This window comes from Piliocolobus tephrosceles, chromosome 1 (genome assembly GCF_002776525.5).
Source record: "Piliocolobus tephrosceles isolate RC106 chromosome 1, ASM277652v3, whole genome shotgun sequence".
Lineage (NCBI taxonomy): Eukaryota > Metazoa > Chordata > Mammalia > Primates > Cercopithecidae > Piliocolobus > Piliocolobus tephrosceles.
In genome coordinates, this window is record NC_045434.1 from 196,669,453 (window position 1) to 196,694,938 (window position 25,486).

At 49.2% G+C, this 25,486-nt stretch overlaps 1 protein-coding gene across 2 annotated transcripts; it reads left to right on the forward strand.

The window, feature by feature from the left end:
- The first annotated feature begins 3,933 nt into the window (after positions 1-3,933).
- On the forward strand, positions 3,934-21,774 carry TRIM63 (tripartite motif containing 63). 2 transcript variants are annotated; one of them, XM_023219323.2, is made up of 9 exons: positions 3,934-4,233; positions 5,129-5,301; positions 10,533-10,701; positions 11,508-11,603; positions 13,572-13,805; positions 14,529-14,551; positions 14,852-14,976; positions 18,807-18,878; positions 21,197-21,774. In XM_023219323.2, the coding sequence occupies exons 1-9, from the start codon at positions 4,075-4,077 to the stop codon at positions 21,205-21,207; spliced, it is 1,062 nt and encodes a 353-aa protein (XP_023075091.1). In that variant the 5' UTR covers positions 3,934-4,074; the 3' UTR covers positions 21,208-21,774. The 2 variants fall into 2 exon arrangements, with proteins under 2 accessions (XP_023075091.1, XP_023075092.1); XM_023219324.2 differs by having other exon boundaries at positions 3,938-4,233; positions 5,129-5,278; positions 10,594-10,701; positions 21,197-21,428.
- Positions 21,775-25,486: the final 3,712 nt, after the last annotated feature.

A 25,486-nucleotide genomic window follows, 5' to 3' on the forward strand; every position in this document is an offset into this window, starting at 1 on the left:
GCTTAAGAAATCTTCCCATCTCAGTCTCCTGAGTAGTTGGGACTACAGATGGGCAACACTACACCTAGCTAATTTTTTTATTTCTTGTAGAGATAGGATCTCACTATGTTGCCCAAGCTGGTCCCACACTAACTCCTGGGCTCAAATGATCCTTCCACCTTGGCCTCCCAAAGTGCTGGGATTATAGGTGTGAGCTACCGCACCCAGTCAAGAAACATTTGTTGAGTGCCTATTATGTGCTAGGCATTGGGTGTACAGAGATGAATAGAGACCATCTTTGCCCTCAACATCTTCAAAGTCCAGAGGGAGAGTCAGACTCACAAGCAGATGATGGTAATATGGCAAGTGAGATGCAAAGATGGACCATGCCTGACACAGAGATTAACTAGGCATGTGATGAGAAGAAGAGGGAACCCTAAGGTGACTCTCAACTTCCTGGTTGGTGCAAATGGGTGGATGGTAATGCTGTTCACTAAGACGTGAGACAAGAAAAATGGAAGGAGGAGCTAGGTATCGGGGAAGGTGGTGTGTTCTGGCTGGAGTATGATGAATTTGAGATACTATTAGAACATCCCAGTAGAAATCTCCAACAAATCTTTAGCTTAGGGGAGAGAGAAGTCTGAACTGGAATTAGAGAGTGGAGAATCATCAGCATGTGGGAGCTGGAATCATGCATGTTTATGAGGTGCTTACTGCTTCAAGTAACAGAGTAATTACACAATAATGGCATTTGATATCTCACGTCTTAAGTAGTCAAGAGACGGGCAGCTCTAGGGTTGGATAAATTGGCAACACAATGATGGCATCTCTAACCCAGGTACCTCCTGTGGTTCCTCTATGCCATCCTCAGGGTGTTGACATCATGCTCAGCCTTGTCCCCTTGTGGTTGCAAGATAGCTGCTCTACCCTCTCACAACCCCATTCAAAGGTAAAGATGAAGCTTTCTTCTTGCACATTCATTTTTATCATGGAGGAGATCCTTTATCTTTAGCCAACAGACATATCCTTGGATCTTATTGGCCATAACTGCATCATTAGGCAAAAGAGAATGGGGTTGTATGATAGGCTTAAACCGTTTGTGACTCATCTCCTGTGGCAGTGGAGAGGTCCATCTTCCTAGAGCACAATGCTACCCAATGCCTTAAATAAACTGAGGTCCCATGAGCAAGGAAGAAGAGGTGGCCTTTTTTCAGTCCTCATCCTCTTCCAAACCTTGGCTAACCTGACAGTGTTGACTTGACCCAAACACAGTTCAGGAGAGTCTACATTAAGAGCTTGGGTTCCTAAGTCAAGCAGATCTGGGTTCATGTCCTAGAGCCACCTCGTGCTCTCTGTGTGACCTCATACAAGTTATTTTACCTGTGTGCCTGAGTTTCCTCACTTGTGGAGTGGGGATATTATGGGTCTTTTGTTATTGGCTGTTGAGATGGTGAAATGAAATAAAGCATACAAAGCATTTAGCACAATGCATAGCACATAGTAAGTGCTCAGCAAAACCTAAGTGCTCAGCAAAATTTTGGGGGGCAACTGACCCTCAAAATCCTTCAGCCCTTTGTTTTTAAGGCCTCCTCCTTTTTCTGTAACTTGTTCCTCTTCTTCTCCCATTTCCTCTCTTCCAAGGTTTGCTTCTCTGCTCTATGTCTTGTCTCATTGTTCCCGTCATTCCTCTTTCTTGAAATCCTTCATACCTCTCCTGAGTATTCCACGGCCTCTTAGACTTATTTTGGGACCTGATACCATTGCTCCATATCTCTGCCTCATCACCTTGGACCAGATGACCCCACAGTCCTTTCATTAGACACTACCTTAAAAACAGCTACTGGAGGCCAGGCACAGTGGCTCACACTTGTAATCCCAGCACTTTGGGAGGTCGAGGCAGTCGGATTGCCTGAGGCCAGGAGTTGGAGACCAGCCTGGCTAACATGGTGAAAACCCGTCTCTATTAAAAATACAAAAATTAGTCAGGTGTGGGACTACACACACCTGTAGTCCCAGCTATTTAGGAGGCTGAGTCAGGAGACTCGCTTCAACCTGGGAGGCGGAGGTTGCAGTGAGCTGAGATGGCACCACTGCACTCCAGCATGGGCAACAGAGTGAAACTCCGTCTCCAAAAAACAAAACAAAACAAAACAAAAACAGCCACTGGAACTGCTCTAATGACTTCTACCTGCCAATGTGGAAGATGTCCTAAGAAATATGGAGAAAAGTTAAAATGTGTGCAGAGAGCCAAGGGAAGCCTTCTAAGTGTCCAGGCAGAGCTTTGTGGCACCGCATGAGGGGTTTTCTTTTCTTTTCTTTTCTTTTTTTTGAGACAGTCTCACTCTGTCACCAGGCTGGAGTGCAGTGGCGCGATTGCGGCTCACTGTAACCTCCACTTCCTGGATTCAAACAATTCTTCTGCCTCAGCCTCCTGAGTAGCTGGGATTATAGGCGTGTGCCATCACACCCAGCTAATTTTTGTATTTTTAGTAGAGACAGGGTTTCACCATGTTGGCCAGGCTGGTCTCAAACTCCTGACCTCATGATCCGCCTGCTTCGGCCTCCCAAAGTGCTGGGATTATAGGCGTGAGCCACCGCACCCGGCAGGTTTTTCCTTTCTATCTGCCTTCCTGGGCTGTGAGTTTCTTGTGGCAGGGAAACAGATCATTCATCCATTCGTCATGTTGTAATGTATACTAGTTGCCTGATGTATACTAGTACTCAGAAACATGTCTGATGAATGAATAAAATGTCTGGCTTTGCCACTTTCTTTTTTTTTTTTTTGGTTTTGTTTTGTTTTGTTTTGAGATGGAGTTTCGCTCTTGTCGCCTGGGCTGGAGTGCAGTGGCGCGATCTCAGCTCACTGCAATCTCTGCCTCTTGGGTTCAAGTGATTCTCCTGCTTCAGCCTCCCGAGTAGCTGGGATTACAGGCTTGCACCACCACACCCAGCTAAGTTTTGTATTTTTAGTAGAGATGGGGTTTCACCATGTTGGCCAGGCTAGTCTCAAACTGCTGACCTCGTGATCCACCTGCCTCAGCCTCCCAAAGTGCTGGGATTACAGGTGTGAGACGCCACACCTGGCTGGCACTTACTTTCTAACTGACTTTGAATATAATCCTTTTCTTCTCTAGTCCCATTTCAAAATCTGTAAGGTGAGGGGACTGGACTGCGTTTCAAGGGAGGCCTTTCAGCACTGAGTGAAATAAGTGGCCAAGGGATGGAGGATGGGCTGGCTGGGGTGGGGGTCTCCACTGTCTCCAGCAAAATGCTGTGCTGAGGTCTGAGGCAGAGGGATGAACTCAGAGAGAGGGGCTGCCTGACCCTTCCGTCTAGGAGCTGCCCAGGACTCCAGAGGAGGGGATGGAATTGATTTAGGTCAGTGAGGGGTTGAGCGGGGCTGGGAGGGGGTTGGGGTCGGGAGGCTTCAACCTGGGAGGCAGAGGTTGCAGTGAGCAGAGATCGCACCACTGCACGATCCTTTCTATCTCCCTTCCTGGGCTGTGAGTTTCTCAGGGCAGGGAAACAAATCACTCATCCATCTGTCACGTTGTGATGTGTATTAGTTACCTGATGTACACTAGTACTCAGAAAAATGTTCGACATTTTCATCATAGCATTGGCTATTAACCCTTTGAATCCCAGTGGCTCACTTGCTGGGTCCTATTCCTGACCCGCTAGCCTGGTGCCGGGGGGAGACCAATTTCTGGAGGAAGCTCTGGGTACCCAGTCTTCCCCTAAGCCTGCATCTGAACAGGCTGTTCTTGTTTATGACCCCCGTCCCAGAAGAACAGCGATTGCTCATCCCTGCATGTGATTTGAGAGGGCCAGTCTTTCAGGCCTGGAGGAAACTCAAGCCCCACCAGCCGCTTGGCATTGGAATGCTCAGCTGGTCCCCTCCTGGGGCTCATGTGACCAAGATCTAGCTATAAATATCAGAGGGGCCTCAGACCAAGACAGAATTCGGGCACCAGGAGAAGGAAGCCAACAGGATCCGACCTGGTGTTTCGTGACAAAGGCAAGACTCCCCAGGTCTACTTAGAGCAAAGTCAGTAGAGGAGGCAGCTAGGCGCGGCTCTCACTCCTGCCCACAGAATGGATTATAAGTCGAGCCTGATCCAGGATGGGAACCCCATGGAGAACCTGGAGAAGCAGCTGATCTGTCCTATCTGCCTGGAGATGTTTACCAAGCCAGTGGTCATCTTGCCGTGCCAGCACAACCTGTGCCGGAAGTGTGCCAGTGACATCTTCCAGGTCAGTGCCGGGTGCAGCCTCATCCGGGGGTCCCAGGTGGCTACTCAGCTTCCCTAATGAAGCCCTTCTTCTCCCTTAGCCTTCCAACTGGGACAGGCTCTTTCCCCTTTGAAGTGAACCCCTGCAGAGGCCTCTAGACAGGGCTGAGAGGGGATGGGAGGCAGCTCTGGCTGTTGCAGTTCTTCTCCATGACGCATGTTTCCCCTCCCCACCCTGCCCACAGCTCCCCCACCCCTGCCCTGAGCACTGCTGTTGACTCTCCAATCAAGAGTCAAATGCCTCAAGTGATAAGCGGGGAAGGCAGGGACAGGAGAGAGAAACCAGACCCCTGGGGCTGGAGCCAGGTCCTGGTGGCAAGAGGCCCAGAGCTTTGGGAGGAGGGTGTCGGGGAGGCAGTGGGCAGTAGAGGCATTTTCCCTTTCGAGGCTGTTCCCTACAATATGGGGACAGAAGGGGCTCCAAATCCCCAAGAAAGAAAGCGGGTAGCTGTCCTGGCTGGGAGGCAGGATGCGAGGTTCCCCAGGGACACTTTAGGATATGTTCTTTCACGATATTATCTTTAAAGTAGCAGCCTTAGGAGCTTGCTCTCATTGTAATACCCATTTCATCAGTGGGCAAACTGAGGCTTAGAGAGATAAGGTTGCTTGCCCAAAATCACTCAGAGAATTAACATGACTTGAACCCAGGTCTCCTGCCTCCCCATCCTGACGAGTGCTTAGCTGCGTCTCAGGTGCTCTGTGTGTGAGGACTGGTTCTCATCGCAGCCTGCAGAGCTCCAGGTCATTAGGTTTGACTGGGGTGGTTGGGACAGGCAGAGGAAAGGATAAGAGGAGATTAGAAAAGGGAAGGGCTGAGGAGGGAGCCCAGGCCTCACCTTGACCTTTGCCACCTGCAGGCTGCAAATCCCTACTGGACTGGCCGGGGCAGCTCAGTATCCATGTCTGGAGGCCGTTTCCGCTGCCCCACCTGCCGCCACGAGGTGATCATGGATCGTCACGGAGTGTACGGCCTGCAGAGGAACCTGCTGGTGGAGAACATCATTGACATCTACAAACAGGAGTGCTCCAGGTCGGTTCTCATGCCTGCTGGGGGCCCATCCTCCTTCTCAGCCATGCTGTGCCCAGCTCCCCCAAGCTCCTTCCCCCTCCTTCATCTGCTCAGGATCCAGGCCTCTAGCTGGACTAGCTACACGAGCCAGTTCAGAGACAGGATTGGAGACCCATACACCCCAACTCGGCTCTCAGGATCACTCAGCGGATGGGAAGGGGTCCAGACATTACGCTGCCCTTCCAGGTGATACCAAGACAGAGACTGGGGGAAAGATGAGATGTGAGAGGGAGAGCAAGGCCCTGGGGCCAGCTAAGTGGCTCTAGTCAGCAGAGAAAACGCCCAGTGAGAAACAGCTAGGTTGTCTATAAGGATAGCAACAGCTACCTTCCTGTGTGCCATGAGGAACTGTCAGTCACTGGGAATGCTTCATCTTAGTACCTTCCAATAACTCTATGAAACAGGCATGACTTTATTATCCTCATTTCTTTTTTTTTTTTTTGAGGCGGAGTCTCGCTCTGTCGCCCGGACTGGAGTGCAGTGGCCGGGTCTCAGCTCACTGCAAGCTCCGCCTCCCGGGTTTACGCCATTCTCCTGCCTCAGCCTCCCGAGTAGCTGGGACTACGGGCGCCCGCCACCTCGCCCGGCTAGTTTTTGTATTTTTAGTAGAGACAGGGTTTCACCGTGTTAGCCAGGATGGTCTCGATCTCCTGATCTCGTGATCCACCCGTCTCGGCCTCCCAAAGTGCTGGGATTACAGGCTTGAGCCACCGCGCCCGGCCTATTATCCTCATTTCACAGGTGAGGAAACTGAGGCCCAAGAGGTGAAGTCAATTAGCTAAGGTTTTCCAGCTGGAAAGTGAAAGAGCTGGGAGCTGGCCCAGTCGATCTAGCTCTGAGTCTCCCTGCTAATAAAATAGCAGCTCATTCAGAGGCAGAATGTGTGAGTGGTGCAGGTTGTGCAGGGTTGGCCTTAAACTGGGGAGAGAGGGCCGGGCGTGGTGGCTCACGCTCATAATCCCAACACTCTAGGAGGCCAAGGTGGGATGATTGTTCGAGGCCAGGAGTTCAAGACCAGTCAGGGCATCATAGTGAGACCCTGTTTCTACAAAGGTTAAAAACTAGCTGGGCGTGGTGGGGCATGCCTGCAGTCCCAGCTCTTCAGGAGAATTGTTGAGCCAGGGAGGTCAAGGTTGCACAGCCATGATCGTGCTACTGCACTCCAGCCTGGGTGACAGAGTGAGACTATGCCTCAGACAAACAGACAAAAAAACTGGGAGGCCAGGCGCGGTGGCTCATGCCTGTAACCCCAGCACTTTGGAAGGCCAAGGTGGGTGGATCACTTGAGGTCAGGAGTTGGAGACGAGCCTGGCCAACCTGGTGAAACCCCATCTCTACTAAAAATACAAAAATTAGCCGGGCATGGTGGCGCATGCCTGTCATCCCAGCTACTTAGGAGGCTGAGGCAGGAGAATTGCTTGAACCAGGGAGATAGAGGTTGCAGTGAGCAGAGATCGTGCCACTGCACTCCAGCCTGGGTGACAGAGTGAGACTCCATTTAAACACACATACATACACACACACATACACATACACACACACACACACACACACCACAAAAATTTGGGAGAGACACAGCTACAGGAAAGATCTTTACAAACCAGGACATCCTGGTAAGACTCCAGGAGTGCTGACCCCACAGCCTTTAAGGTCTAAAACCTTCACCAAGCATCTGCCTGCAGGCACTGCCCAGTCCAAAGGAAGATGACAGACCAGATCTCAGGTGAAAAAACCCTGGCCTGAGGAACTGTGCTTGCTAGTCAGCCTCTGTGACTGATGTACTGTATCATCTTGGGTAAGCCTTTAGGGTTTCATTTCCTCTGTCTGCAAACAGAAACAGTAAGATCTGTTATTGTGGCTGTCAAATAAGATATTAATGGAAAATGGTTAATGTATCAACTATTTATTGGGTACCTACTGTGTGCAGGCGCTGTACGAAGTACTTTCAGGCATTTTCCCTATCTATTTCTTATAGTAACCTGGGAAGGCATTCCCGTCTCCATTTTACCATGAGGAAATTGAAGCTCAGAGAGGACAAGAGATTTGTCCAAGACCACACAGCTAGCAAGTGGTAGAGCTAAGAAAGAGAGGGTGTGAGAATTTTCTTTTCTTTTCTTTTCTTTTTTTTTTGAGGCAGAGTCTTGCTCTGTCACCTAGGCTAGAGAGCAGTGGTGCGATCTTGGCTCACTGCAATCTCTGCCTCCTGGGGTCAAGCGATTCCCCTGCCTCAGCTTCCCGTGCAGCAGGGACTTCAGGCACGTGACAACGTGCCCAACTAAGTTTTGTTTTTTAGTAGAGACAGGGTTTCACCATGTTGGCCAGGCTGGTCTCAAACTCCTGACCTCAGGTGATCTGCCCCCCTTGGCCTCCCAAAGTACTGGGATTACAGACATGCACCACCATACCCAGCTAATTTTTGTATTTTTTGTAGAGACAGGATTTCGCCACGTTGGCCAGGCTGGTCTTGAACTTCTGACCTCAGGTGATCCACCCGCCTTGGCCTCCCAAAGTGCTGGCATTACAGGCATGGGCCACCGTGCCCAGCCGGCCAGTGAATATTCTTAATTACTGCGCTAGATTGCCTCTCATGTTGCTGGAGCGCAACACTACAAAATGCAAACATATTGTTGATCATCAGGAATAATAAAATCAATTCCACACCAATGTTAGCCCACCCAGTGCCGACTTATGAAGAGCGTGTTGTGTGTGAACCTTTGAGGCCTTTCCGCATAGTTGAATGGCAACGACAGCTGCCCTCTATTGAGGGTCTGCTCTGTGCTGGGCACTCCACATTCATTACAGACAATTTCTACCATGATTGCAGTAGCTCTGGGAGGAATCCCAGGCAAGAGAGTGAAATCACTTGTCCAGAATCACAAAAACGAATGTGGGAGAACAATCTGGATATGAACCCCGACGCCAAAGTCTAAGCTTGAGAGGGTGGGCATCTGGGAGGAACCAGACCCTCAGGCTCTTGCCTCACCTCTGCATTCCCTGCCATCCCTTTATAAGGGGATGGAGGCAGGTGGCAATGGCAGACTCCTGCCAGCATAAGGACCCTGGGGTAAAAGATGCAAAAAGACAAGCCTGGCAAGGGGTTTATTTAAGAACTTAAGAGGACAATAGAGCCCAGTGTGAGATCAGTCATGTAAGGCTGTTTGGAGGTGAGGCATTGACACTGATGGGGACAGTCACCATTTGACATTTGCAAGATGCCTGTTCTGTTCGGGGCTGGGAATCAAAGGTAGTGTTGGCTCTCAATGAGTGTATAGTCTAGCTGAAGACAGAAGACTAAAAAAATCGAATCTACACCAGGCATGGTGGTATGCACCAGTTGCAGCTACTAGGGAGGCTGAGGCAGGAGGATTGCTCAGCCCAGGAGTTCAAGGCTGCAGTGTGTCTGTGAATTGCTGCTGCACTCCAGCCTGGACAATACGGTGAGACCCTGTCTCAAATTAAAAAAAAAAAAGTAAAGAAAAGAAAAAAAAAAGCTGAGTGCAGGGGATCACGCCTGTAATCCCAGCACTTTGGGAGGCTAAAGTGGAAGGATCACGTGAGGCTAGGAGTTCAAGACTAGCCTGGCCAACATGGTAAAATCCCATCTTTACTAAAAATACAAAAATTAGCTGGGCATGGTGGTAAACATCTGTAATCTCAGCTACTCAGGAGGCTGAGGTGTGAGAATTGCTTGAATCCGGGAGGAGGAGGTTTCAGTGAGCTGAGATCATACCACTGCATTCCAGCCTGGGCAAAAAATCAAAAGAAAACAACAACAAAAAAATCCCCCCCAAGCCCCAGTGAATCTAGGTTAGGAATGACTGATGTCCCAAGAGAAGCACAAATAACAGGTTGGAGGTCTCAAGGAAGAAAGGTAGTTCTAAGCATATATGTTATAGGAGAAAATAAAGGAAGACACTTGGGCCTTTGGAAGAATCTCTGGACTAGAAGTCAGGCTTGTGCTGGGCTGTTGGACAGCCCTGGGCTACCCACTCACCAGTCACCATGACATGGGGCATACACACTGCTCCTTCTCTGAGCCTCAGGGGCAACCTCATGACTCAGAGAGTGTTGGAGGTTTATTCAAGGCCTCACAGCTAGAAAGTGATGAAGCTAAGAGAAAGAGAGGGTATGACTGACTCTGTGGTGAATGTTCTTTTAAAACAATTTTTTTTAAATGGAGAATCTTAAGAAATTCAAGATGGTGAATATTATTGACTCCTATGCTAGTTATTGATTTATTCTTTCTTTTTTTTCCTTTGAGACAGAGTTTTGCTCTTGTTGCCCAGGCTGGAGTGCAATGGTGCGATCTCAGCTCACCGCAACTTCTGCCTCCTGGGTTCAAGTGATTCTCATGCCTCAGCCTCCCGAGTAGCTGGTATTACAGGTGCACGCCACCATGCCCAGTTAATTTTTTGTATTTTTAGTAGAGACACAGTTCATCATATTGGTCAGACCGGTCTCAAACTCCTGACCTCAGGTGATCCTCCCACCTCAGCCTCCCAAAGTGCTGGGATTACAGACGTGAGACACTGCGCCCAGCCTTATTGATTTATTCTTTCTACCTTTGTTTAATTACCACCTCCTCTATGCCAGGCACTGTACAGTGTAGGCTCAGGGGTGAAGAAAACAAGCAAGTTTCCCTACCTTGATGGAGGTTACAGTCTGGTGGATTAAATATAGAATTAAATGAGGCAATCAGTATGAATTTCTTAGCTCAGAGCCCAGTCTGCAGTAACCAAAGCTAAAGTGACTATAATTAGAGCAATTGAACTCTAGCCTCCTCTGCCCTTACTTGCTGTATGACCTTGCACAAGTCAATTCACTTTACTGGAGCCCAGTTTCTTCTTCTCTAAAACATCTCCAGGATGTTTTTCTGGAATTCTATGGCCCTTTCTGTGTCCTTTGCAGTGGCAGAGCCTCAGGCTAACTCCATCTTAGGATGTGGGGACAGATTTGGTGTCATTGGCTTCCCAAGTCCTTGATCCCCAGAGGATGAAAAGATTTTAGGGCAACCAAACACTGAGAGCCCAGGGCATAAATCTGGAGATTCACAGACACACTGCAGCCTTGAACTCCTGGGCTGAGCAATCCGCCCGTCTCAGCCTCCCCAGTAACTGCGACTGTGCGTTGGAGCTGGGGAGGGGGGTGCAGGACACAGGACCCCCATGACTTGTGACTGTTCTCCACTGCAGTCGGCCGCTGCAGAAGGGCAGTCACCCCATGTGCAAGGAGCACGAAGATGAGAAAATCAACATCTACTGTCTCACGTGTGAGGTGCCCACCTGCTCCATGTGCAAGGTGTTTGGGGTCCACAAGGCCTGCGAGGTGGCCCCATTGCAGAGTGTCTTCCAGGGACAAAAGGTACTGGCTCCAGCCACTTTTACCCCCAGCCTGGGCCTGCTGGGCACGGCCTGATGATTCAGGAGGCAGATTTGATCCCTGTAGATCTGCTGATCCGGCCTTTCAGGAATAGTCCCTCTGGAGGGACTTCCCAGGCCACAGGGACAGCAGCCCTGGCCTTCCTTGGGGGAGGAAGCTGAGCTCATGGTTATACTTAGAGCCACTCGAGAGCACCTGGCTGTGGCCAGAGGGGAGCGGTCAGACGCCCCAGCCAGGCCACTGGGGTCCTCTCGGGCCACGGCTTCTCCATCCCCCAGACACCTCTTCCTGTGCCTCTCACCTCTTCTCCTAGACATCACATTCCCCAGCAGCAGGAGGCAGCTTAGAGCCTTCTCCCTGGGGCCCTGGGCCTGTGGGGGCCTGCCACCCTGTTCATGCAGTAAGCAGTAGCCACCCCCTTTCCTTACTCTCTCTTCCCCACTCCGTACTCTTCTCTAGGTCTCTGTCTTCTAGACGTCTCCAACTCTATTTCTTTTTTTTTTCCCTCCTTTCTTAGAAACAAGCCCCTCCTCTGTCAGTTCCTTGCTGTGTGTTTTGGGCAGCTCACTTGCCTGCTGTTGGCCTCATCTGTAAAATAAGGGGTGCAGTATCTTTCTAATATCCTCTGCTCTGAAGCTGAGCAGTACCGGAAAGAGGGGCCAGATCCCTACTGCAGGCTCTTTCTAGCACAGAGGGGAGGGAGGGAGCCATGTTGCTGCCAGGCCACGGTGGGTAGGCCTTGAGGCTATTTGTATCTCTCCCCTCCTGACCCCCACACCCCCATCTAGACTGAACTGAATAACTGTATCTCCATGCTGGTGGCGGGGAATGACCGTGTGCAGACCATCATCACTCAGCTGGAGGACTCCTGTCGAGTGACCAAGGTGAGGGGACAGAATAGTTCTACCTGGGGGTTTGAAGCTTTCCGGGGCAGCCTGGTCTCTGGGGAAGGCTCACCATGGGTTGTGGCTAAAGGTTGGGGCCTGGAGCCTGGGGAGTCAAGCAGGAATGGCAAGGGAGGGACTAATCCATTCACTCACTCTCTCAACAAATGCTTCTGAAGCACAGCTGTGTGTCCGGCCCCACGCGAGATGTGGGGGATGGAGGAATGAACCAGACAGACATGGTCCCTGAACTCAGGGAGTGTCCCATCAGTAGTTCTCAGTATTTATTCAGCACAAATAGTTTTCAGAGGACAGTTCTTTTCTATAGACCAACACTTCCCAAACTTTAAAGTGCATGAAAATCACCCTGGGATCATGTTGAAATTCAGGTTCTGATTCAGTCAGTTTGGAATGAGGCATAAGAGCTGCATGTCTAGCCAGTTCCCAGGATTTGCCCAAGCTGCTGGGCCCACGGACCACACTTTGAGTAGTGAGACTGTTGAGGGCAGAATGGAACTTTTCTATCCCTGAAAAAAGCTTCCATGATTTTCCATGTTCACTTGGGGTAGGGACCTAGAGGTGAGATGAGGGGAAGGGGTCGTCATAATTGCTAGTGGATGAAGAGTCGGGCGAAGGGTAGGAAGGAGGGGAATATTGTAATTACCCATGAGAGGCTCCCGGGTCTGATGAGATGCTATTGTCACACCCATTTTACAGAAAAGAACATAGAAGGGAGCGTCAGTTGAGGAGGGTGCTAGGAAAGGAGCTATTTTTCCACCTCTCCTAGAACCAAATGATGCAGAGCTTCCTGAATCCAGTCTTGGTCTTGAAAGGGAGGGAAGAGTGTGATCTGAGACATGGGAGGCCCAGGAAACTGAATGGAAGCAAATACATTAATTTGCTGAAGGTCACAAAGCTAAAAGGGAAACACAGCTAAAAGGCAACAGAGAGCTGGGCGCAGTGGCTCCTGCCTGTAATCCCAGCACTTTGGGAGGCCAAGGTGGGCGGACCATGAGGTCAGGAGATCGAGACCATCCTGGCCAACATGGTGAAACCCCATCTCTACTAAAAAATACAAAGATTAGCCGGGCATGGTGGTGCACCTGTAATCTCAGCTACTCAGAAGGCCGAGGCAGGAGAATCGCTTGAACCTGGGAGGTGGAGGTTGCAGTGAGCCAAGATTGCACCACTGCACTCCAGCCTGGGTGACAGAGCAAGACTCCATCACCAAAAAAAAAAAAAAAAAAAGAGAAAGAGAGGGCAGATCCCACGTTGGTGACTGTTGCATTGGTCTGAAAAGTGATGCTCCAATGACCAGCTGAGGTTGGGGGACAGGGGGAGGGTGCAGGAACAAGGAAGAATATGTTGTGTCATGTGGCCCTAGAGCCTCTATTTTGGAAGAAGGGGCTAGCTGTTTTTCAAGGCATCAGCCTCCAAATATCACTGGTATACTAAGTAGCTGTGAGGCCAGATGAGCAGATGAGTGTTTTCTTCTTTTTTTTTTTTTTTTTGAGACGGAGTCTTGCTCTGTCGCCCAGGCTGGAGTGCTGTGGCCGGATCTCAGCTCACTGCAAGCTCCACCTCCCAGGTTTACGCCATTCTCCTGCCTCAGCCTCCCGAGTAGCTGGGACTACAGGCGCCCGCCACCTCGCCCGGCTAGTTTTTTTTTTTTTGTATTTTTTAGTAGAGACGGGGTTTCACCGTGTTAGGCAGGATGGTCTCGATCTCCTGACCTTGTGATCCACCCGTCTTGGCCTCCCAAAGTGCTGGGATTACAGGCTTGAGCCACCGCGCCCGGCCGCGAGTGTTTTCTTCTCGTTAAGCCTTTGTTTCATCTTCTGTAGTGTGGGGATGTATGTAGTGAGATCTGTTCTAGCTTTAGATTCCTTGCTACTGTACCAGGGAGGGAGTGTAGCAGACAGGGAGTAAGGACCCTACAAAATGTGACCACAAGACTTCCGTCCTCAGGAGAACAGTCACCAGGTAAAGGAAGAGCTGAGCCAGAAGTTTGACACGCTGTATGCCATCCTGGATGAGAAGAAAAGTGAGTTGCTGCAGCGGATCACGCAGGAGCAGGAGGAAAAGCTCAGCTTCATCGAGGCCCTCATCCAGCAGTACCAGGAGCAGCTGGACAAGTCCACAAAGCTGGTGGAGACAGCCATCCAGTCCCTGGATGAGCCTGGGGGAGCCACCTTCCTCCTGGTGAGCAGGACTAGAAGGGTCTGGGTGGGGTCAGTTCAACTCGACAGCTCTAAGGTTCCAGTTATGCTTCTCCACTGACCACCCATGGGCCCTTGGAAAAGCCATTTAGACCTCTGTGAGCCTCAGTTTCCTCATCTGTCAAATGGGCATTTAACAACCCCACCTTCCTCTTACTGATTTTATGATGATCAAATAGGAGGATGTTTATGAAATGACTTTGTAAGCTGCAAAATACAGTGTCCCATCTACGGACTATTAATTGAGCCCCTACTGTAGGCCAGGCACTGAGGTGGAAGACAAGGAGATAAACCAGACACAGCCCTGCCCTCAAAGAGCTTGTTGGGGAGGACAGAAAAGGCTCAGTTATAAGACTTCATGGTTTAGTTCAATAAAAATGTTCTGGGCTTCTACTGTGGGCCAGGCTTTGTGCTAGACATTGGGTATGAAAAGGTGGTTAGGATTGGGGAGTTCAGGGTTTAGGAGTTTTTGGATTGATCCCCTAGAATCCAAGCTTCCTGTCAAGACAGTGGGTCCTAGGGTGATGACCAAGACCTGTACAGACCATAGACAGAGGGAAAAGTTCCAAATTCTGCTCAGTTTGAGGTGGGAAGCAGGTCACAACTGTGCTAGGGAATGGCACCAAATGTCCAGTCACTGGTTTTGCTGATTTCCTCGGGTTACCTCTTCTGCGATCCTAATCCTTTGTTCTGTCTTCCCCTGCAGACTGCCAAGCAACTCATCAAAAGGTCAGTGTCTCCCCAGAGGAGATGATCCAGGCCCCTAGTTCCCACCAGGACCTCTGTCCAGGAAGCCTCCTCCTGGGCATTAGGTCTGCTGGGAGGGTCAACTCTAGGCTGACTTCCCTGACCCTTTGCATCCCTGACTTTTTGGACCACTCATTGTGCTTAAGATTGGAGAGGAAATACTCCATCCCTCCAGGGGAGCCTCTGGGTAGAAGTCCTGGGCGTGGGCAAGGCATGTGCCCTCTCCTTCCTGCACTGAGCCCCAGAGATCTCATCCTGCCTCTCTCTCTGTCTCCCCCACAGCATTGTGGAAGCTTCCAAGGGCTGCCAGCTGGGGAAGACAGAGCAGGGCTTTGAGAACATGGACTTCTTTACTTTGAATTTAGAGCACATAGCAGATGCCCTGAGAGCCATCGACTTTGGAACAGGTAAAGGAGGTGGTGGTGCCACGTGTCTATTTACCTGCCTGGTCCCTGGAAACCAGCATCCCTCCCACTGAGCCCCATGGGGAGGCAGATACACTAATAAAGATCCCCAGGTATCAATCAAATTCATATAGCCAACTTCTAGCCGGCTGTGGTGGCTCATGCCTGTAATCCCAGCACTTTGGGAGGCCAAGGTGGGCAGATCATTTGAGGTCAGGAGTTTGAGACAAGCCTGACCAACACAGTGAAACCTTGTCTCTACTAAAAATACAAAAATTAGCTGGACGTGGTGGCACATGCCTGTAATTCCAGCTACTTGGGAAGCTGAGGAAGGAGAATCGGTTGAATCCAGGAGGTAGTGGTTGCAGCGAGCCAAGATCGTGCCACTGCACTCCAGCCTGGGCAACAGAGCCAGCCAGACTCCGTCTCAAAAAAAAAAAAAAAAAAAAAATCATATAGTCACCTTCTAGATGAGCCCAGAGCCTAGCACAGTGCTTGGTGCAGAATTCCTGCTTCATAAATTACATAATGGATCCATGGCAGGGAGGCCTCTTGGGGCAGTAGAAATAATATGGCCTCTGGAATCAGACAGTCCTGAGTTTAAATCCTGGGCCTGCCATTTGTTTATTATCTGTGTGACCTTTGGTAAGCCCCCCTTCTGCCTGAGTTTTATTTTCTAATTTAAAAAATCAGGTTAGAAGTGAGCCCTCTGATAATGACCAACTCATGGTGCTGTTGCAAAAAATCAGATATTGATGCAGAAAGGTCCTGTAGAGTCCTAAAGATACACCAGTTATTGCCTAAAGGTAGTCTTAGCTTCAGCCTCTTCTTCTTCTTTTTTTTTTTTTTTAAGTATTGCTCTGTCCCCCCACCCAGGCGGGAGTACAGTGGCACAATCCCGGCTCACTGCAAGCCCCACCTCCCGAGTTTACACCATTCTCCCGCCTCAGCCTCCCAAATAGCTGGGACTACAGGCGCCCGCCACCACACCCGGCTAATTTTTTTTTGTATTTTTAGTAGAGACAGGGTTTCACGGTAGCCAGGATGGTCTTGATCTCCTCACCTCGTGATTCACCAGCCTCGGCCTCCGAAAGTGCTGGGATTACAGGCGTGAGCCACCGCGCCCGGCCAGCTTCAGCTTCTTAATGCTATCACCTATGATACTCAGGCACCTTAATTTATCAACATCATGTTTTCATTTCTGTTTATAATTACCTTCCATAAAGTGCCTATAATAATTGTAACAATGCAATCATAACAATAATAAGGGTGAAAATAATAAGGGAAATGAAGAAACTGAATGGAAGCAAAAATGTTAATTTGCTGAAGGTCGCACAGCTAAAAGGGAAACACAGCTAAAACGCAACAGAGAAGGAGAGGGCAGATCCTACATTGCCGACTGTTGCCTTGGTCTGAGAGATTGTGCTCCAATGACCAGCTGAGGTTGGGGGACAGGGGGAGGGTGAAGGAACAAGGAAGAACTACAAATGGACTGGCATGGGAAAGAGAAGAGCTTCTTGGCACCTCCTGTGTCGCTCTCTTGCAAACCTTCAGTATCTGGTGCTAAGTCTGTTTTCAGAGCTCCAGATATACCCCATAGGTAAGGACAAAATACATCCCAAAGCAGAGATACCAATGGACTTGGGGACATCCACTGCTGTAGATGAGCTGCTCCACTGTCAGCTTCCCTAAGCTAAGACATTCAAGAGTGGGTCCGCCGGGCATAGTGGCTCACACCTGTAATCCCAGCACTTTGGAGCCTGAGGCAGGTGGATCACCTGAGGTCGGGAGTTCCAGACCAGCCTGACCAACACGGAGAAACCTCGTCTCTGCTAAAAGCACAAAATTATCTGGGCAGGGTGGCGCATGCCTGTAATCCCAGCTACTCGGGAGGCTGAGGCAGGAGAATCGCTTGAATCCGGGAGTCAGAGGTTGTGGTGAGCCAAGGTCACGCCATTGCACTCCAGCCTGGGCAACACGAGTGAAACTCTGTCTCCAACTAAAAAAAAAAAAAAAAAAGATATTCAAGAGTGGGTCATACGTTGTGAACATAACATTGTGAAGTCCTCCACTTCATAGTCTCCCTGAGCCTCAGTTTCTCCACAAGTAAAATGAAGAGAGTACCAACAGTCACCAGTTACTGAATATTCTGTATGTCCTAGGCACTAAGCTCTTAACGTAAGTTTTATCATTTAACACAACTTTATGGGATAGATTCTGTTACCGTTTCTATTTTGTAGTTGAGGGAACTTAAAGCTCAGAGAGGGTAAGCTACTTGTTCAAGGCCACACAGCTAGCAAGTAGCCCATGCAGATTCTAGAGGGCCATTTGGCTTGTGAAACTCTTGTGAGGATTTTATAAGATGGTGCAGATTCAACACTTAGCACACTACTTGGCACATAGTAAGTACTCAGCAACTGCCATTAAGAGTAGTCATTGTGATAATGATTAAACAACAGAATTCCCTGGGTTATATTCTGATCCCAGTTACTTGGCTGGAATTTTGGTTGTCATTTTGGAGATTTTTTTTTTTTTTTTTGAGATGGAGTCTCGCTGTGTCGCCCACGCTGGAGTGCAGTGGTATGATCTCGGCTCACTGCAAGCTCCACCTCCCGGGTTCACACCATTCTCCTGCCTCAACCTCCCTAGTAGCTGGGACTACAGGCGCCCGCCACCACGCCTGGCTGATTTTCTATATTTTTAGTAGAGACGGAGTTTCACCATGTTAGCCAGGATGGTCTCGATCTCCTGACCTCATGATCCGCCCGCCTCGGCCTCCCAGAGTGCTGGGATTACAGGCGTGAGCTACTGTGCCTGGCCTTTTTTTTTTTTTTTGGGGGGGGAGTTTTGCTCTTGTAGCCCAGGCTGGAGTGCAATGGCGTGATCTTGGCTCACTGTAACCTCCGCCTGCTGGGTTCAAGCGATTCTCCTGCCTCAGTCTCCCAAGTAGCTAGGATTACAGGTGCACACCATCACGCCCGGCTAACTTTTCGTATTTTTAGTAGAGACAGGGTTTTACCATGTTGGCCAGTCTGGTCTTGAACTCCTGACCTCAGATGATCCTACTGCCTCAGCCTCCCAAAGTGCTAGGATTACAAGCGCGAGCGACCAAGCCTGGCCTGGAGACACACTTGACAAATGTTCTGACTCTGTGGTGGCCGCTTCAGGGCCCCAAAAGATTAAGGAGGTGGCTTGGGAGAGGAGCGGGGAAGGGAGATGTTCCCTGTTAAAGCTTGACGGTGACATCTCTGGATGAAAAAGTGGGGACATGAGTTGCAGCTCAGTCACTGTCCCTCTGGTGCTCAGCTTCAGGGAGCAGAGGTGGCTCCAGAAGTGCTTCCCCGTCATGTCCACCCCTCCCCTCCACAGGCTAAGGAATGAGGAAAATGGGACAGAGGCTGCTGAACAAGCAGATCTCATAGGCTGAGTAGCTTCCTTCAAGACAAGGACTCTGATCCCTGAGGATCGAGGAGGATTTTTCCTCCCCAGGCGATGTTTATCTGCCTGCCTGAGAGATGTGCAGAAGCACAGAGTGTGCTTCCTCAGAGCCTCTCTCTGGTCACAGGCAGAGCAGGTGATAGAAGCTGCTGTGCCTGGGAAGTGTCTTGAGCCCGGCTCCCTGGGACTGAGTGCGGGGATTGCAGGAGCAGGGTCTCTGTGCAGCGTGGGTCTGGCAAGCCCATCACCTGCCAGACCACTGCCATCTGTGTGTGGCCGTTTGACCCAACTGGGCACAGGAAGGGGTTTAGACGGTGCTTTCTCTTGCCTGGTTCTTCTTCAAGTAACTCCTCAAGGAACTGGCCCCATCCTAACACAAGTGTTTTTTGTCACAGATGAGGAAGAGGAAGAATTCATTGAAGAAGAAGATCAGGAAGAGGAAGACTCCACAGAAGGGAAGGAGGAAGGTAAGAAATTCATCTACGTCCATTCCTTCATTCCTTCACTCATTCCACAACAACCTGAGGTACCTACTATATACAAAGCACTGTGTTAGACACTGGGAATGACGCTGAGACCTGTTCCCAGCATGTGCTTTAAACCTATTGAGGGTAAAGTCCTGTTCTCTTTACCCTTAGAGAAGAAAAAATTCCCCAAACTATTCATAATAAAATGCTCCCATTTCACATCTAAACGATCTGCTTAAATGAAAGCATTATGGCACAGCAGAGGGAAAACATGGGGGCTCATGAGCTAGGCTGGGCCCATTGAGGTGCATTGTTTGGCCAGCACTGTGTTTAAATTAAAAAAAAAAAAAAAAGTACTTGTTTGCCAGGCACAGGGGCTCATGCCTGTAATCCCACCACTTTGGGAGGCCAAGGCCAGCCTGGCCAACATGATGAAATCCTGTCTCTACTAAAAATACAAAAAATTAGCCGAATTTGGTGGCAGGTGCCTGTAGTCCCAGCTACTCAGGAGGCTGAGGCAGGAGAATCACTTGAACCTGGGAGGTGGAGGCGGCAGTGAGCCAAGATCGTGTTACTGCGCTCCAGCCTGGGTGACAAGAATGAGACTCCATCTCAAAAAAAAAAAAAAATTACTTGATGGCTGTATGTGGTGGTACATGCCTATAATCCCAGCACTTTGGGAGGCTGAGGCGGGAAGATTGCTTGAGACCTGGAGTTTGGGTCCAGCTTGGTCAACACAGCAAGTCCTCATCTTTACAAAAAAAAATTAAAAATTAGCCAGGCGTGGTGGTACATAAGTGTAGTCCTAGCTACTCAAAAGGCTGAGACTGGAGGATCACTTGAGCCCAGGAGGTAGAGGCTGCAGTGAGCTATGACTGCACCACTGCACTCCTGCCTGGGCACCAGAGAAGGACACTACGCTGTCTCTTAAAAAGAAAAAATTAATTGCTAACATTTTTTAAATTAGGTTTTTTTTTTTTTTAAGAAAAAGGAGATTTCAACTAAGAATCTGCATTTTCACCTTCTTATGAAAGTTTAGAAAAAGTAAACAATGCTGGACTTGAACTTCCCTGTAGTTCCAGAGTGCTGGCTCTGGGCAGTGGCTCTCCCCTTTAAAGGGGACATGCTGGCGCGGTGGCTCACACCTGTAATCCTAGCACTTTGGGAGGCCGAGCCGGGCGGATTACCTGAGGTCAGGAGTTTGACACCAGCCTGGCCAACATGGTGAAACCCCGTCACTACTAAAAATGCAAAAATTAGCCAGGCATGGTGACGGGCACCTGTAATCCCAGCTACTTGGGAGCCTGAGGCAGGAGAATCGCTTGAACCCCGGGGGGCAGAGCTTGCAGTGAGCAGAGATCACACCACTTCACTCCAGCCTGGGTGAAACAGTGAAACTCTGTCTCAAAAGAAAAAAAAAAAAAAAAAGAAGAGAAAAGAAAATGGGACATGCCCTTGCCAGTTTGCTCAGCCCCACCACCATCAATCCCGCTTGCTTCATTCATTCATGTTTTCTGCTAGCCCCTTGTAGGTATCTGAGTTTGCCAGCCTGGCAGAGTTTGATTAGAAGCCTGGGTTCTGAATTGCAGCAGCTCACAATTTCTCTGAGTCTTGGGCTACTCATCTGTGTACAGGGGCATAACAGTACTGACATCAAAAGGTTGTAGTTGGGAGTAAATAAGATAATCATTTAGCACAGTATCTGGTGCATAGGAAGGATGTTTGCTAATAAGCACATGCTTGCAAATGTTTTTTTTTGTTTTTTTGAGACGGAGTCTCGGTCTGTCACCCAGGCTGGAGTGCTGTGGCCGGATCTCAGCTCACTGCAAGCTCCGCCTCCCGGGTTCACGCCATTCTCCTGCCTCAGCCTCCCGGGTAGCTGGGACTACAGGCGCCGCCACTTCGCCCGGCTAGTTTTTTGTAGTTTTTAGTAGAGACGGGGTTTCACCGTGTTAGCCAGGATGGTCTCGATCTCCTGACCTCATGATCCGCCCGTCTCGGCCTCCCAAAGTGCTGGGATTACAGGCTTGAGCCATCGCGCCTGGCTCAAATGTTATTTTTCAAACCACAGGTACTGAAACTAAATTCCAATCCAGTTGAAAACTATAGGGTAGTCTTTTGGAGTTCTGTACTGATGTACAATCCATAATGTTTGGGCAGCTAAATTCTATTTTGGTTTTAAAAGGAAGAGACCAGGAGGAATTGGAATTTGATGTTTTATTCAAACTCCTGTTTGTATAAACAATAGCTTGGTAAGCCTTGGATCCTCCTGAGTCCGTGTCTCACCACGTGCCTCTGTGTCTTTTTCTTCATTTCAGGACACCAGTAAGGAGCTGGATGAATGAGAGACCCCCCAGATGCAGAGAGACTGGAGAGGGTGGGGAGGGGCCCGGCGGCCTTGGTGACAGGCTCAGGTGGGAGGGGTCGGGGCCCCTGGAGGGGCAATGGGGAGGTATGTCTTCTCTCTGCTCAGAGAGCAGGGACTAGGGTAGGACCCTCACTGTTGCATCCAGTAGACACTGAACCAGAATGGAAAATGTGCTTGAAACAATCACACAGGACACTTTTCTACATTGGTGCAAAATGGAATATTTTGTACATTTTAAAATGTGATTTTTGTATATACTTGTATATGTATGCCAATTTGGTGCTTTTTGTAAAGGAACTTTTGTATAATAATGCCTGGTCATTGGGTGACCTGCGATTGTCAGAAAGAGGGGAAGGAAGCCAGGGTGATATAGCTGCCCACTTCCTTTCCTGAGCAGGAGGACGGGGTAGCACTCACAGGGACGATGTGCTGTATTTCAGTGCCTAGCCCAGACATATGGGGTGGTAACTGAGTTTGTGTTGTATGTTGTTTTAATAAATGCACAATGCTCTCTTCCTGTTCTTCAAAGGAGCTGGGGTTTCATTCAGCTTTTTTTCCTGGAGATGAGGGTTGGGTGTAAATGAAAAGGACCACCGGTAGGAGGCAATGGCAGGGCTAGGCTTAGGTCCCAGTAAAGGAGTTCTTGACACCACCATTTCCCAATGTGGACTCCATGGAAAGCCAGCCCTGAGCTGGTCCTTCAAGAACAGGTTCAAGGCCGGGTGCGGTGGCTCACGCCTGTAATCCCAGCACTTTGGGAGGCCGAGGTGGGCGGATCACAAGGTCAGGAGATCGAGACCACGGTGAAACCCCGTCTCTACTAAAAATACAAAAAATTAGCCGGGTTTGGTGGCGGGTGCCTGTAGTCCCAGCTACTAGGGAGGCTGAGGCAGGAGAATGGTGTGAACCCAGGAGGCGGAGCTTGCAGTGAGCCGAGATCGCGCCACTGCACTCCAGCCTGGTGGACAGAGTGAGACTCCATCTCAAAGAAAAAAAAAAAAAGAACAGGTTCAGCATGTTGTTCCTCTGGTTCTCCAGAAAACAGAGCCTGAGGCAAAGTTTAAATACTTTAGTTGCAGGTTATAGGGACTTCCCCGTGCTCACTGAAGGTTCACTGAGAATCATCAACAAGAGGCAGAATAAGGCTGGGCAGGTGCAGTGGCTCATGCTTGTAATCCCAGCACTTTGGGCGGCCGAGGCGGGTGGATCACCTGAGGTCAGGAGTTCCAGACCACCCTGACCAACATGGTAAAGCCCCATCTCTACTAAAAATACAAAATTAGTTGGGCATGGTGGCATATGCCTGTAATCCCAGCTACTTGGGAGGCTGAGGCATGAGAATCACTTGAACTCAGGAGGCGGAGGTTGCAGTGAGCCAAGATTGCACCACTGCACTCCAGCCTGGGTAACAAGAGTGAAACTCCGTCTCAAAAAATACAAATAAATAAATAAAAAAAAGAGACAAATTAATAGGAGAAAAGGCATACAAATACACAAATTTATTTGACCGTGGTTTTATGAGATACAGGAGCCTTCAGAATGAAGACCCAAAGATGCAGGAGAAACTGTCCACTTTTAGGCTTCAGTTCAACAAAGTATGGACGGCCATGTAAAAATACGATTGGAAAAAAGAGCCTGATCTAATGCTGATAGACTGAGTGGGGAACCCAGCGAGGCCTGTCTGTCGAGATTCTTTTTAGTCTCTCTGTGCAGCATTCCTTCCTTCCTCATATGGGGCGGGACTCTCTCTGGATGGGGGTCTTCTGACCTGCAGTCAGACAAAGGTCAAATAATTTCCTATGGCCAGTTTTACACAGAAAGAAAGGGGAAAATTAGAATAATATTTTTAGGTTTTGCGGCAGGTTTTTGGGGAAGAGGGATTGTAGTGTTTACGGCTAGCCTTGGGGGAGAATAAGGAACCAGAGACAGGAGGGCAGGAGAAGGTCAGAGAGAAATGTTTGCTTCTGAGGGAGGCCTTCATTTTGGGGTATTGTTTTCTGAGACCCTACAAGGTACACTCCCGAGGCCAACAGAGAGAAGGAAAATGGAAGCGAGGCAGGCAAGGAGGGAAGCAAGTACAAGGCGTTGTGTGACTGAGCTGGCCACAGCTTCACCAAAGACTGGGCTGGCTGCTTAGTCATGTGAGATGTTTCCAGCAGGCCATAAAGAACAGAACATGATTCAAAGTCCTTCACCTGAGAGAAGAAAAGAAAGAAATGTGTCTGCTGGCTCCTTCCTGTCTCCCGCCTCCCATCCTGTTCATTCTACCTTGACTTCAGGTGGCGCAGCTGCAGGTGGAGCAAGATCACCTGCCACACTCGGTGGTACTTCAGTTGAGTCTGGAAGTGGTGGGAGGTGCCAGGGCCTCCATGGTGCAGTTGGGTTGGACAAGGGTGGGGGAGCTGCTGCTGTCTCCACCTCAGTGAACACAATGGGGGCGAGGCTGGTGCCCAGACTCATGCCAGGAAAGGCCAAGTCAGTCACCGGCAGTAGAGGATGAATTCATGACCATGGCCCAGTAGCATCCAGGATCTCCATGAGCAAGAAGCCGAGGGCCTAGAGAGAGGCAAGGCGGAGCAAATCTGAGGCAGCGCATTCACTGGGGCTGATATACCAGGGATTTATAACTCTGAGGAGCATTGCAGAGCCTGTTCCCCCTTTAGACATTCAGATCACAGTAGTAAGTTAGGGGGTCTGAGCGAATTAACTTTAGACGAGGACCACCAAGTTCATGGTGTTTGGAATGCTGCCTGACCCTAAGTCTCTCATTTTGTGTGTGTGGACTGAATTTCCCAACTTATTCATATGACAGCCTCCGGAACTAGAGTTATGTGGAACTTGCTTTAGGACAGTGCTCAAAAACCCTCACAACCTCTGCCCATTTTCACGTCTGGGAGTTTTTCTAAGGCTAACTTGGTTCCTAACTTTGAATTTCAAGGAATCAGATTTTGCTCTCATTTCCAGTCCTTTCTCAAGTTCTGAAGCATTTTGTTTTAGTTTTCAAAACATGGCATAATACACACATACACCCTTACAAGTGCACCAAACTACTCATAGAGTTTAATAACCTATTGTAAAATGAAACCCTGTGTTACTACCACTCAGGTGAAAAAAAAAAAAGAAAAAAAAAAGAACATTGCCAGCCCTCAGAAGCCCTCCATGTGCCCCTCTACACATCACAGCCCCTCTTTCTGATTGGGGTAGCAGAAAGAGGAGCAGTCAAATTTTTTTTTTTTTTTTTTGACAATCACATACTTGTTTTTCTTTATGGTTTGGTCTCCTAAAGTATCCTCCCATAGAAAACTGAAGGGATTTGAGTCCAGAAGGAGAAATTTGAGGCCAGAAAGACAGAAGCTTTCATCACCTTGAAATCACAATAATCAGTATTATAATGTGTGAACATTCTGTGACTTCTCTAGGCTACTGATCATGTAAGCAACAAGCATTTCAGTCCCATATCTTGTCACTTATGGAAGAGAAGAGAGAGCAGTTGAGACTTTGGGTAATCAGTTAAAGATTAAATTCCAGGAAGTTACCTGTTAATTGCAACTAAGGGGATCTTTCCTTTGCCATAGGAAGGGCTCTTCCTGTACTTGCAAACTAGAACCCTTAAGATGGTATGAAGGGTTCTTGATCAACATGCTTCCTTTAAAATCATGCTGCAAGACAGGAAAGCTGGCTTCAAGGGGGTTCTTCCAATGAATCTTGAATACATTGGGCTGCTACATCAGAATCGCCAGGAAAGGTTTATTTTTCCCCAAGTCTTTAATTCTGAAACTTTTTTTTTTCTTTTTCTTTTTTTTTAGACAGCGTTTCACTCTCGGTTGCCCAGGCCGGAGTGCAACAGCATGATCTCAGCTCACTGTAACCTCTGTCTTCTGGGTTCAAGTGATTCTTCTGGCCCAGACTTCTGAGTAACTGGGATTACAGGTGCCTGCCACCATGCCCAGCTAATTTTTTTATTTTTGGTAGAGATGAGGTTTTGCCATGTTGACCAGGTTGGTCTCGAACTCTTGACCTCAGGTGATCCGCCCGCCTCAGCCTCCCAAAGTGCTGGGATGATAGGCATGAGCCACTGCACCCAGTCAACATTTTTTTTTTTTTTTTTGAGATGGAGTCTCGCTCTGTGGCCCAGGCTGGAGTGCAGCTCACTGCACTCCAGGCTGGATCTCAGCTCACTGCAAGCTCTGCCTCCCGTGTTTACACCATTCTCCTGCCTCAGCCTCCTGAGTAGCTGGGA

Coding starts and splice junctions, on each gene's coding strand:
- TRIM63 (XM_023219323.2), top strand. CDS start 4,075: ATGGATTATAAGTCGAGCCTGATCCAGGATGGGAACCCCATGGAGAAC. Junction 4,234..5,128: donor GTGCCAGTGACATCTTCCAG/GTCAGTGCCGGG, acceptor TGCCACCTGCAG/GCTGCAAATCCCTACTGGAC. Junction 14,977..18,806: donor AGCCATCGACTTTGGAACAG/GTAAAGGAGGTG, acceptor TTTTTGTCACAG/ATGAGGAAGAGGAAGAATTC.